The sequence below is a fragment of the Triticum urartu genome, chromosome 1A (assembly GCF_056163025.1).
Source record: "Triticum urartu cultivar PI428250 chromosome 1A, HENAU_Tu73, whole genome shotgun sequence".
Lineage (NCBI taxonomy): Eukaryota > Viridiplantae > Streptophyta > Magnoliopsida > Poales > Poaceae > Triticum > Triticum urartu.
The window spans coordinates 581854969-581868840 of NC_141873.1; the positions used below are offsets into that span (position 1 = coordinate 581854969).

Below are 13872 nucleotides of genomic sequence, written 5' to 3' on the forward strand. Positions count from 1 at the left end.
GTAGTCCAAATTATTTAAAGTAGAAAAAAGGAAGATGAAAAGGAAATCGAAGAATAAAAAAAGAAATTAAGAAAAGAGGCCTCCCAAACATGGGCCGGCCCAAACATGCGTGTTGTGTCTTCTCGCAGCGCGCAAAGTGGAATATAGAAGGTTCCTACTACATGGGCCGGCCTAGGCGGGAATTCCCTTGTGTGAATTTTTTTAATCACTTATAGGTGACGTCAGTGGGTAATATTTTGCAACTATGAGGGCAATTTCGATGACGTACCGCCAGAAGCAATAACCCCTTTATTATTAGGATTATGATAGATATGTAAACGAACCATTATGTCAAGGGGGTCCTTTTGGATCCACTTCACATCGATAACACGCCCTATTCCACATATAGGTAATTTCAGAGAAGTTTCTTTTGAAGTGTTAACCTCTAGGCCAAATCTGACCCGAATAATCCAGCTTCTGTGATATATGATGATTGCCACTATCCTACTGCAATAATTCTCGCTAAGAAGAATGGCGTCGTGGCAATTCCACCTAGAAGATAATGGGTTACTCCTGCAGAGCGTCCTTGTATGAGCCAAAACGGCTACTCAACGGATAAGAGTTACTCTAGGGATAACATGCTGATCTTCCCCAAAGGTTTGGCAAGTCGATGTCGGCTCTTCGCCACTTGGAGTTTTAGGTGGTTCCAATGGTTGGGTTGTTTGCCCATTAATGTGGTACATGCGTTCGGTTCAGAACATTGTGAGACAGTTCTTGTGCATATCCGGTGTGGGCGGTAGAGCATTTAGATGACTTTTCCCTAGTACGAGGGGATTGGGAAGAACGCAACTCTGGTGTACCAGTTATCGTGCCTGCGGTAAATGCTGGGTAGTCAAGTGCAGAGAGGATAACTATTGAAAGCATATAAGTAGTAAGGACTGTCGGCGGTGCTGCTCTGGCCGTCGGTGTAGGTGTCGGACACCGAGGGTCATCATCATCGAAGCTGGATGTGGATCCGTCGCTGAGGTCCAACGCGTCGTCCGACATCCCGTCTGCACCCCGGCTAGTCTGCGGAGCAAGGGCTCCTGCTCCTCGGTGTGCCTCCTTGCCTTCGACTTCACTGTCGCCTAGGTGTACAGCTACAAAACACAGAAGACAGATATACTTTGCAGTGCCAAATTCCACCCATTAAGTTAGTAGGCATTGTCTGTGCAACTTGTTCTATGTCTTTTTGAATTCTTGCAGAGAAGTTAGTTGAATAATATTTTTTCACGAAAAAGCGGAGTCTACATCAGTCGATGCACACAATTATCTTTATTATTATTCAACCAAGTCTAACAATGTAAATACATGAATAAACCCAAAGCCTCTTATCTGGCGAACAAAGTCGCAACACCTACACTCTTGATAATGTGCCCGGTCCGCATGAAGGTCCACAATCTAATCCAGTGCCCTCACACCTGCCCCACATCGGGCCGAGAGCACCATCCGGTCTGGCCGACCCACAGCGGGCATCGTCTGCGCGCGCTTTGGATGTGCCGCCACCATCTTCTGTAGTCCCATCTTCCGGAACGGTCAACGCATTCACCTTGCCAAGCCGTACTATTGTCGACGCCACCATATTGCCAGACAGTGTCGCCTCATGCACGCATCCATCCACACGCACCCGTCGCCGGAACTCCACTGCGCCACGTCGTCGAGACCCGTTGTCGTTCTTGCGGTAGATGAGACACCTCTCTTCCGGTCAGCTCATGCCCCAAAACGATATCCCATGAGGGAGATGCCATCATCGTCGGATCCGGGAGGCCCAGATCTAGGGGTTCCCCCGGAGCATCCCGAGCGTGTTGCCGCAACCTGCAACAAAGATGCTTTGAGAAGGGAACGACGTCACAAACGCCGCCATCATTCTCCATGAATGCAGTCGGCGTGATTTTCACCGAAAGTCGTGTCATCCCGATCTCGCAGTTGGATGAACCGTATGGAGTCTCGCCGTGAAGACAAAAGCCGCCCGTCGGCACACCGTTAGCTGGGTTAATATAACTGTACCGTTATCTGCAAGCAATCATTAATTAAACGGGACTGAAGTTGAACTTCAATTTTTTGAAACAGGTGGACTCCACTTTGCCATCTTCAAACTAATCTGTGGCAGGCAAGGCCACAGCTGATGTTCCAACCTAAGGCCCTGTTTGGATTCACGTTTCTGCTCTGTTTCTCACAGGTTTAGAATACACACCTGGTCCCCTCGTTTTCGATCTAGGCAAAAGACAAGTGTTGACTAGTAATTTACACCCATTCCAAGTGAGGCCTAGTGGGTGGGTGCGCGTTTTGGTTGGGCTCGATCGCTCTCCTCCTCTCTTCGCCGGCGGTTCCATTATTGAATCAAGCGGCATTAAGCAAACTTAAACTATCTCCGTAGTAGGTGTCTTCTGGACGGGTTCAGCAGCTGTGCCGTATCGATGGATGCAAAACACAGAGCAAAGACTTCTCATACAGTCGACTCCGCCACCAAACACGTTATGTCTGAAAAAACTAACACCTTTTTTGTTGAACATTCTGAAAAAACTAACACTTGGGCGGCACATCAGCAAACCACCCCACTTTGTTAAGTAATTTTGGAGACTAAACAGAGCCAATAATTCAAATGACGCAACCCAGCCAATAACACTATCATTAGAATAAGCCAAACAAAAAAAGAGTAATATAGAACGGATCAAGTTAGCAGGAGGGCCGGCCAAGCTACCACATGATGCGTACAACTGTTCACTACAGATATTCCCTCTTCCAAAATGAAGACATACAACGACTTGGGATAGAGCCATGGCCCCAAACTCCAACAATAAGTCACCATTGCGTACCTCAGTAGCATTTACCCCACCATTCTTCCTCCCCCGACCTTCGACACCCGCACCTTGAGAGCGCGACCGAGCACGAGCAGCGGCGGCCATGGCGGCGCTCAGCGGCATGCTTGCTGCTGCTGCCATCCTCAAGGTGGTGGGTGACCATATTGGTTCTCTGATCGGAGGTCAGATCGCGCTGCAGATGAATTTGGACAAGGACCTCAAAAAGATGAAGATGGCGCTGGAGTCTGTCAAGGCAGTGCTCAAGGTCGCGGAGAGGCAGTCCATCACAGACGAACTGACGGGTCTTTGGCTGAAGCGGCTCAAGGACTTCTTGTATGAGGTCTCTGACATGATTGATGAGTTCGAAGCAGATACACAGGCCATCGCCCAGCCGTCTGCGCGCAAGGTACGCATTTGTGCAGTAAATTGACGCAGTTCTTTAATTTGTGAGTATGCTACTCTTCTCTTTTTGAGAAACAAGTGCTTTACATCTGCTGCCTCCAGATGAGCTGAGCGGTAGCTTGCTTGGCTACAAAATGAGCTGCCATATAGGTATTCGAAAACAATTTGTAAATAATTAGTTAAACATACTGAGCTATTGAATCTGCTAGTAGATTGTTTGGCTTGATCTTGGCTCTATGATTGTGAACATCTTCGCCAACCCTTTTTTTGACAAATAACGGTTTTTATTGACTCAAAATGAAATATCAAGCAGATACAAACACAATGAGCACACACTCTGCCTCTTCATAGTTAGGATGCACACAGCTAATAAACATGCCTACATCTTTACAACACTTGGTAATCTGTTATCCAGTCTCCACAAAAATAATTTGGGCACCAGATCCTTGGATGAACTAGACATGGTTTTGATAGGCCTCAGCCTTCGGGTCAGGCATCTGAAACATCTCCATACCATTTTGTTCTAGCTCCAGTTCTCAGCACATCATTAAAGGTGGTCTTAACCTTGGCCCTTACAGTCGGAGGTTCTTAGAAATAAGAGGATTTGCCTCTTATGTTTTAACAAAATTTTCTGTTGGGTGCTGGCCATTTTGTATTTTACTAACAAAGCAACTGTCTTGCAGTTCTCCTTCAAAAAATATTTGGCGAACATGATCCCTTGTCTCAAAATTGGCCCCAACATTACAATGGCCAATAGGATGAAGAACGTGAGGGACGACCTGAAGGTCATAACAGATCAACACAAGGAATTCAAGTTAACAGACCACACTAATGCCAATGAGCCAAAGGTGACTGATATACGGGAAACATCATCAACCCTGGAGACAGAAATCACTGGAGGACTGAGGAGAGAGATATAATATTGGCTTCTTTATCTGAGAGCATGACAAAGGATATCACAATCCTTCCTATATATGGCATTGGAGGCCTTGGCAAGACAACCTTGGCAAAAATGGTTTACAATAGTTCCCAATTCAATGAATACTCTCAAGTGTGGGTTTACGTGTCTCAGAAATTTGATTTGATCAGAATTGGGAACTCTATAATATCACAACTATCAGAGAAAGATAAAGAGAGTGGGTACACTGGAAAGCAGATGATCCATAATTCCCTTGAAAAGCTCCTTGCCAACAAGAAGATTCTGATTGTTTTGGATGACCTGTGGGAAGACAACATATCTTAGTTGGAAGAACTGAAAGATATGTTAAAAGTTGGGGAGAGCAGTAAGGTGGTTGTTATAGCAACCACACGGAGTGAAGGTATTGCAAAGAAGATGTCTACCATCCAACCATACAAATTAGCACCCTTGACTGATGATATGTGTTGGTCTATTATAAAGCAAAATAGTGCATTTGAATCTAGAGGTGACAAAGAACAATTGGTGGAAATAGGCAAGGTCATTGCAATGAAGTGTGCGGGTGTGGCTTTAGCAGCTAAATCACTTGGACACACGCTGCAATCCATGAAATCTGGTCAATGGGAATCAGTGAGGGATAGTAATATCTGGTCTGCATCCTCTCTGGAAGATACATCTTCTACACAAGTGCGTGCATCTCTGAAATTAAGTTATAGTGTTATGCCTTCATATCTGAAGCTATGCTTTGCCTATTGTGCAATATTTCCAAAAGGTCACAAGATACTTAAAGATGATCTTATTCATCAGTGGGTTTCTCTTGGTTTCTCTACTCGGGAGCTTGGCGAGAGATACATTAATCAGCTTTTGGGCCTTTCTTTTCTTGACCATTTCAAGTCATCATCGGTGAGTTATGCATACCTTTTATGATTTGTTTTCATTGTTCTTTTGGAACTGGTGTAAGGTAACTCAAGTATAGTTGTAAAGTACACAAACTGACAGATATTGAAATTATAATATAATTCTAAAATTGCTGAGAATGATTTGGAGTACATCACATAATCATTGCTTACAGTGCAGCTTTTCCAAATAACTTCTTGACAATATCTCAATGATTGATACACACAAATGCTAGAGGTTTGCCGCCCCCAATTCGCTCCCTCCCCCTCTGCGCTTGTTTTCCCGCGGCTGGTCGCTGGATCCGGTTGAGTTTGGGACTGGTGTTGCAGATCAGGACCGGGGGAAACCCCTGGCCGGCTGGTTCGGCTCAGCATCGACGTCGGCCTTGGGCGACGTTTCCTTCTTGGAGGCGATGTCGTGGTCTCCTTCTCCCCACCTCCGTTCCCTTGTTGGCTTTTGATCGCTGGATCAATTCACCGGAGATCAAATCACCCAGGAGCTATGTACAGGCACGTACAAGCTAGCAAGCAAGCAGGCTGGCTGCTTGATGGATCCACAGTACACGCACGTTCTGAGCTAGCTTCAACTTGGCGGCCGGCGACTTTTACTACAACGCAACGGATCGTATCAAGCACGATGGAACTTGGCGAACTAAACGATGGATAGCCGCAGGCTCGTATCGAGCCTGTTATTTCTTTATTGCTTCGATGGTCTGATCAGATTACAAGGGGGGTACATGTATATATACTGCTAAGCTATGTCTAACCCAAACCGACTCGGTACAGGTATCCTACATGGATACGCATACACGCACGGACACGGGATTAACTCTAACATTCACCCCCTAATCATGATGTCCTTACTTCCGACCTGGATCCCACACACGATTGCTCGTAGGCTTTATCCTTAGCATTGCCTTCATCGTTTCTCGTAGCATTACAGGGATCGTCTTTGCTGTCGTCAGCTTGTCCGTAGCTTGACGCCAGCGCTCCTCCTTGGTCGCGTCTTCAACCTTCACCTGTTCTTCGGTGCTTGGCAGACTGTCTTTTGCATCCTTGAGGGGACATCTTTTGAACCCGAGTGAGACCAATCTTCGGTCTAATTTTGAGTTCCAAGCTCTTGGCGCTTGCTTCAGCTTGTAAAGTGCCTTCTTGAGCTTGTAAACTTTCCCTTCTTCTCCTTTCTTCTCGTAGCCGAGGGGTTGTTCTACGTACACTTCTTCTGTGAGATCGCTGTTGAGGAAAGCGGTTTTAACATCCATGTGATGAACCTTCCAATCCTTTTGTGCTGCCAAGGCTAGGAGCACCCTCACCGTTTCGAGTCGAGCAATCGGTGTAAACACCTCCTCATAGTCAACTCCTTGACATTATACGTAGCCCTTTGCAATGAGTCTTGCCTTGTATTTCATAGTGGCACCCTTCATGTCCTTCTTTAACTTGTAAACCCACTTCAAACCTATCGCCTTTTGGTTCGGAGGTCGGGTTACTAAAGTCCACGTGCCATTGCTCTCGATCGCCTTCATCTCCTCATCCATGGCGTGCATCCAACTTGAACTTTTGCTCGCCTCTACGAAGTTCGCCGGCTCCTCAACTCCAAGTAAACACAAATTGGAGTACTCAAGCGTAACTGGCTTTGCGTACTTGTAGACTTTCTTGAGGGTCTTGTAGCGACGAGGCCCGGAAGAATCCGTCGTGGCTTGCGAAGGAGGCGACACAAATTGTGTCGGCGTCGATGCACTTGAGGAAGACCGTTGAGTCTCGAGCGTAGTGGATGCCGGATCGTTGACATCCGCGTCGTTGACATCCGCGTCGTCGGCGTAGTCGTCGTGACCGTGACTTTCATCTTGATTGTCGTCGTCACTATGCGCCTCGTTGTCGATGTCATTGCCGAGATCTCTACCCGTGTCTTGCGCGTCGTTGTCGCTATCACCTTGCGACCCATGCACGTCGTCGTTGGTATCGGCACCATGATGATCACTATCATTGTGGTCACCTTGGTTGGGCATCTTGCCAACCACCTGCACGTCTTCCCTTGCATCATCATCAGTTGGAAATTCAACTGTGAATATGTTACTGTTTGGAGCATCGTCGGCTGCTGCGCTCCAGTTCCACGCTTGGTTTTCTTCAAACACGACATCGCGTGAAATTCGTAGACGCTTGGTTCGTGGATCGTAGAAGCGGTATGCCTTGGTGCCGGAACTCCTCTTGTATCCGATGAACACCATCTTGGTGCTACGATCGGCAAGCTTGGAGAGATGTGGCTCCGCCGTCTTCACATGCGCCACGCACCCGAACGTCCGTAGATGAGACACATTCGGCTTACGTCCGTAAATTGCTTCATACGGAGTCTTGCCAATCACTGCCTTCGTTGGAGCCCGGTTGAGAAGATAGACCGCCGTCGAGACAGCTTCTCCCCAAAAAGTCTCCGGCAAGTTCTTGCTCTTGAGTAAACTTCTCGCCATGTCAACGACGGTTCGATTGCGTCTTTCAACAACCCCGTTCTGCTGTGGCGTATAAGGTGCCGTGAGGAACCTCTTTATGCCAATCTTCTCGCAGTAGTCGTTGAACTCGTTCGACGTAAACTCTCCGCCGCGATCTGTCCGTAGAGCGCGAACCTTCAACTTGTGTTCCATCTCCATTGCAGCCTTCAGCTTCTTGAACGCTTCAAACGCCTCATCTTTAGATCGTAGGAGAACGACCCACATGTATCTCGAGTAGTCATCTACCACAAGGAAGAAATACTTCTTTCCTCCGTGAGTTGCTGGGGTGATAGGGCCACATAGATCACCATGGAGCAGCTCGAGTGCATCACTTGCACGATAGGTAGACTGAGCAGGGAACGGCCTGCGGTGCTGTTTTCCAACCAAGCACCCATCACATACTCGATCAACATGGTCGATAAACGGCATCCCAGATACCATCTCCATCTTCGACATCTTCTTCAAGGCGTAGAAGTTAACGTGTCCAAATCTAGCATGCCATAACCACGAATCATCATCACTCTTGGCGAGCCAACACTCCGGTTGAGATTGATCAAGGTTGAGGATATAGAGCCTGTTTCGCGTGCGATTCACACGCGCTAGCACATTTCAGAGGTTGTCGAAGATCGTCATCACTCCGTTCTCAATATCCACCTTGCATCCATTCTCGTCAAGTTTCCCGACAGAGATGATGTTGTTGCGAAGCCGTGGGATGTAGTACACTCCGGTGAGTATGCGATGTTCTCCTGTTAGACCCTCGAAGAGGACAGAACCTAGCCCACAAATCTCCACATTTGAACCATCACCAAACTTGACCGAGCCTTGAACATCATATTCTAGCTCGAGGAACTTCTCCTTGCACCCCGTCATGTGGTTACTGGCACCCGTGTCGAGATACCACGACACGTTCTGGCTCCCGGATAACTTTGGTGTTACCTTTTTCTCATGAAGTAGCACCTTTCGGTTTGGTTTCACAACCGCTGTTTGGACGCGATTACAAACTTCGGCCATCAGAAGACCTGGACGTTCGTCTTCCTGCTTCGCCAAATTTGCCTTGATCTCCCGCTTGTTAGGCTCCGGACAATCCTTCGCAAAGTGACCCATCTCGTTGCAGTTATAGCACTTGACCTCGGACATATCCAAGTTTCTTGGCTTTCGCTCTTTAGATCGGTCCGCCTTACCACGACCTTGTGGCTTGCCTTTTCCTTTGCCTTCTTCGGTTTGTCCGCCGCGCTTTGCGTTGCTTGAGCCTTCACCAACGTTGCGCCTTTCTTTGCTACTTGGGGACTCCCAATCCGCGCGCAAGTACATGAGTTGGTCGCTACCTCCTCCTTTGCCTTTTCGACAGCCACGAGCATTCTCTTCCCATGTCCACAAGCGTCCGATCGCCTCCGTTATGGTCATGTCGTCGATGTCGTAAAGCTGCTCGAGCGTGCCGATGATGTACGTGAATTTATCAGTCACCGAACTGAAAAACTTCTCCACAATCTCGGTCTCCTCGAGCTTCGCACCAAGCGCGCGGATCTCTTCCACCAAAGTAGTCAGACGCATGGCATAGTCGTTCACCGATTCAGTTTCCTCCATCTGCAACTTGTGAAATTGGCGCTTCAGCACTTGTGCCCGAGCCTTCGTGACGCGATCTTCTCCGATCCTCATCTCTTTGAGTGCGTTCCACGCCTCTCTTGCTGTCTCGAACTCCGCCAATGTCATCAGCACGGAATCCGGCACAGACTGGGCTATGGCGGCCATGGCACCTTCGTCGCACTCCTGGTCGACGTCGTTGTCCGTTATGGCCTCCCACACTCGAAGGGTTCGGAGAATAATCTTCATCTTGACCGCCCACACGCCGTAGTTGGCGTCGGTGAGCATCGGGTACTGGATGGAGATGTTGCGATGCGCCTGAACGTTGGCGCCGCCCGTTCCGCCACCACTAGTCGCTGACTTGCCGCCCTTCTTCACCTTGTCGCCGTTTTTGTTCGCCTTGGAACCACCGTTGCCGGACTTGAACGACTCCTTGTCGCTGTCCGTCATCGTAGATCGTAGATCGTCGAGGCTCTAGATACCAATTGTTGGCTTTTGATCGCTAGATCAATTCACCGGAGATCAAATCACCCAGGAGCTATGTACAGGCACGTACAAGCTAGCTAGCAAGCAAGCAGGCTGGCTGCTTGATGGATCCACAGTACACGCACGTTCTGAGCTAGCTTCAACTTGGCGGCCGGCGACTTTTACTACAACGCAACGGATCGTATCGAGCACGATGGAACTTGGCGAACTAAACGATGGATAGCCGCAGGCTCGTATCGAGCCTGTTATTTCTTTATTGCTTCGATGGTCTGATCAGATTACAAGGGGGGGTACATGTATATATACTGCTAAGCTATGTCTAACCCAAACCGACTCGGTACAGGTATCCTACATGGATACGCATACACGCACGGACACGGGATTAACTCTAACATCCCTCTCCGGGGTGAAAACCCAAAATCCGGCAGGATTGGGCAGCGGCGGCGCCGTGTGTGTCGTTCCCTCCATGGAGGTATTGCCTGGGGAGTGTGGATTCGGGCGTAGGGTTGCTGAAGGTGGGGTTTTTGGCCGGCAGCAAGTGCAGTGCCTCTCGCTGTCCCACTGTCCGCCTCTCTGTTGTTGCTCGGCGGCTTTCCTGCAGCCTTCAGACGTTCTTGGCGCGTGATGGTGTGGCCGGTCTGGTGTGTCCCAGCGGCATTTCTCCTATGTCTTTGGCGCCTGAGGGTTGCGGTCATCGGTTTATGCTAGTAGTGCCCTTTCTTATCTTAGTACCTCTTGTAACTAGCTCTCCAATGTGTTGTAAGTTCAGAGTGCCCCCTTGTATCTTTTGGGATTTTCTTGTTGTTCGTTTTTGTGTTGTTTGTATGCTTGGAGATGTCCTAGCGTAGGTGGTGGTCGTCATTTGGCGTCATGGTGGCGTTGATGGCGGAGGAGCCTGCCAAGGTTGGCACCTCAATCTGCTTGGAGATGAACCAGTGGAAGATGGTGGAGACGACACCTGTGAGTGCGTCAGACCGGTTTATGCCCCAGACCCGGTATGTGGCTAGGCTGGGGATTCCGGCTTTCGATGTTAGGATTAGGTGAGTGGTCTGGGTAGTGGCCCAGCTAGCACCCCTTCATCATATGGATAGGAGTAGCGGCATATGTTGCCTAGATGGTGGATTCAGGCTTATTGTTGTAACACTTTGTAAGGTCCACGAGAATAATCAATAAAGTGGCCGTATGCATCTCCCAGATGCAGAGGTCGGGGGTCATCCTCCTTTTCTAAAAAAAAGTCTGACACTGCTGAATGATTTTGTTGCAGACTTTTGAGCTATATGATGAAGATGTTATATTGTTGACCATGCATGACCTGGTGCATGATTTAGCAAGATCTGTCATGGAGGATGAAATTATTTTTGTTGGCAATATCAATAATGCTGAAGGAAGCCGCTACCACTATGCATTGCTAGATGATTGTAGCAAGCCATTGGGATCAGACTTATCCAAGATAAGGGCATTGCGTTTTATGGGTTGTGACAAATATAAACTTCATGATGACGCATTTTCATCTGCCAAGTCTTTGCGTGTCTTGGACTTAAGTGAGTGCACCATACATAAGCTGGCATACTGTATTGGTGACCTGAAGCAATTAAGATATCTTAACACTCCAAGAGTCCAAGATGCAAAGATTCCAGACAGTATCACCAAGCTCTCAAAATTGATTTATCTGAATCTTCATGGATCTCCTACAATCTTAGCATTACCAGAGTCAATTGGAGAAATTGAGAGTCTAATGTATCTTGATTTGTCAAGTTGTTCGGGAATTACAAAACTACCAGAATCATTCAGGAGGCTACAAAAATTGGTTCATTTGGACTTATCAAATTGCTCGTCTGTGGAAGGAATATCAGTGTTCTTGGAGAGTCTCACAGAGCTAGAGTATTTGAACTTATCATACTGCCCAAATATCGGAGATATACCAGAAGTTCTGGGCGGCCTATCCAAACTGCAGTATTTAAACTTATCAAACAGCTCATATCTTCAATGTGGTAAAGAAGCAGAATTTTTGGGTGCCCTCACAAAAATCGAGTATTTGAACTTATCTTCAAGGGAATGTGGACTCAAAAAGCTCCCTGAATCTTTGGGCGGATTCAGTCAACTCAAGTACTTAAACTTATCAGGTTGGTGAGATATGGAAAAATTGCCAAGATTATTTGGGAGTCTGAAGAATCTGCTCCATCTTGACTTATCACGTTGTTATGTGGTTGATGGTGTACATGAAGCTTTGGTTGGTCTTACCAGTCTGCAATATTTGAATTTAAAAGAAACACACGTCAGTTCCTTGCCAGATGATCTGACCAAGCTCCGGTATTTAAATCTATCTGAACTAAGAAACATACCAGTAGATTCCTGGGATGAACCGAACAAAGATGAATTCAGTTTTCGCTCCACGGAAATCTTGGACTGTCTCGTCAACCATATATGCAGAATTAATCTTTCAGATCTAGAGCATTTGGACTTGTCTAGAAATTATTGTATGGAAAAATTACCTGAAAATATTTGTAGCCTGACAAAACTGCACACATTGGACCTCTCGGGATGCAAATATTTGGAGAAAATACTTGGAGGTATATGTACAGTTGGTAGCTTGAAGTTTCTTTATTTAGATAATTGTTATTGTCTTGCTGAAATATGTCAACTCGGTAGCAGTGCAATATCGTTACCACACTTTGTGGTGCGTGCTGGTAATGATGGATCTAGCAGCAATCTTGTCCTGCTAAAGCCCACAGATCCTTTTCAGCTGGACATAAGTAAACTTGAAAATGTGAAGTCCGCAGGAGAGGCACATAGTATAAAATTAATGGAAAAGCAAAGCATTCGGGAGTTGAAACTGGAGTGGACTCAAGGTGTTGACAGATTTGTGGATGACAAAATGATGCTGGAAAAACTAGTGCCACCAAGGACATTGAGGAAGTTGGAGATAAGTGGTTATAACAGTGTCGTCTTTCCAGGCTGGGTAGTGGGCCAACTACCAAACCTGGACTCACTGGTTCTCGGAGATATGCCAAATCTGGAAGAGTGGGATGCTTCATACTCCACCGGTGAGGAGAAGGTGTTAAAAGGAGTAGAGATTGCCCCATGCTAGGGATGAAAGGGCCTCTGCCTAAATCTAAAGAGTGGGAGATAAGATGCAGTGATAATGTGTTATCATCATGGGATGAGTGCATTGAGTCACACACCAGTGCTTCCTCAACTTCTCCAGTAACTACTATGGTGTCAGTTAGAGACTGCAAGGGGCCTCACCAATGGAGGTGGCTTCAACACTTCCCTGGACTCCCTTATTTGTCTATTGACAATTGTGGCGATCTAACCAGCTCACCAGAGATCATCCAACTACTATCCTCTTTGGAGGGACTATACCTAGAAGACGAACACATGGAAGAACTGCCAATATGGTTGGGTGAGCTCCCATCTCTAAAGAATCTGCATATACGGAATAGCAATGGTGTAAAGGAGTTGAATGAGAACATGAAGCAACTCACAAAGCTTGAATCACTGGAACTGTATTTCTGCAAAAGCATATCTGCAGTGCCACATTGGCTAGGCGAATTGACCTCTCTCAAGAAACTTTGGATACATAACAATGAAGGCTTGAGGTCTTTGCCGGCAAGCATACAACAACTCACCAGCCTCCAGGAAATGGTAGTTATTAACTGCAATGCATTAGAACACGTGGTTGCTGAATCAGAGGAGGGAAAGGTGAAGCTCACTGACAACCAACAAAGGGAATCTGCCTTGCCCACCTCTCTAAAGAGTTTTCATCTGAGTGGATGTGATGGTATCAAGTCTTTTCTTGAGGGAATACATCAACTGACTAACCTACAGGACCTAACAATAAAGAGGTGCCCGGGACTAAAGCAATGGTGTGAATTAGAGAAGACCAAGACCTTTCTGGCTAGCATAGAAAAGAAGGTATGTGTCCTGCCAAGCCCTTTGTCATACTAATCTTATTCTGATATGCTTCATCTTTCGTTTTCATGGTATTCAGTCTTGCATTTCTTATTGGGTTGTTTCATGCATAAATGCAGAGATATCCATCTACTTGGATTTGCAATTTCCCTTTTGTTTAAAAGCGCCTTGTTTTGCAAAATATAATAATAGTGCAAAGACAAGTAGTCTAATTTCTAGAGTATGTCTACTGAAAGTGTACCGTTACCAATGTAAAGATGGACACAATAAGTGTCTTGGGAATTTGTTTGCAGTGCAGGCCAGTGCGTTACACTTTTCTTCTTGATCTGAACAAAACATCTTACTTGTGTATATTGAACCTGCACTTATCATTCATATCA

At 46.8% G+C, this 13872-nt stretch overlaps 2 protein-coding genes and 1 pseudogene across 2 annotated transcripts; all 3 read left to right on the forward strand.

Moving 5' to 3' along the window:
• The first annotated feature begins 2795 nt into the window (after positions 1 to 2795).
• LOC147993053 (putative disease resistance protein RGA3) lies at positions 2796 to 5097 on the forward strand (annotated as a pseudogene).
• Positions 5098 to 10392: 5295 nt separating this feature from the next.
• On the forward strand, positions 10393 to 11845 carry LOC147993054 (uncharacterized). The gene has a single exon (XM_087533311.1). The coding sequence runs from the start codon at positions 10830 to 10832 to the stop codon at positions 11709 to 11711; it is 882 nt and encodes a 293-aa protein (XP_087389437.1). The 5' UTR covers positions 10393 to 10829; the 3' UTR covers positions 11712 to 11845.
• LOC147993055 (uncharacterized) lies at positions 11845 to 13653 on the forward strand. Its single transcript, XM_087539207.1, has 2 exons — positions 11845 to 13495; positions 13612 to 13653. Exons 1-2 carry the CDS (start codon positions 12662 to 12664, stop codon positions 13651 to 13653), a joined length of 876 nt encoding a protein of 291 aa, XP_087395333.1. The 5' UTR covers positions 11845 to 12661.
• The last annotated feature ends 219 nt before the right edge of the window (positions 13654 to 13872 follow it).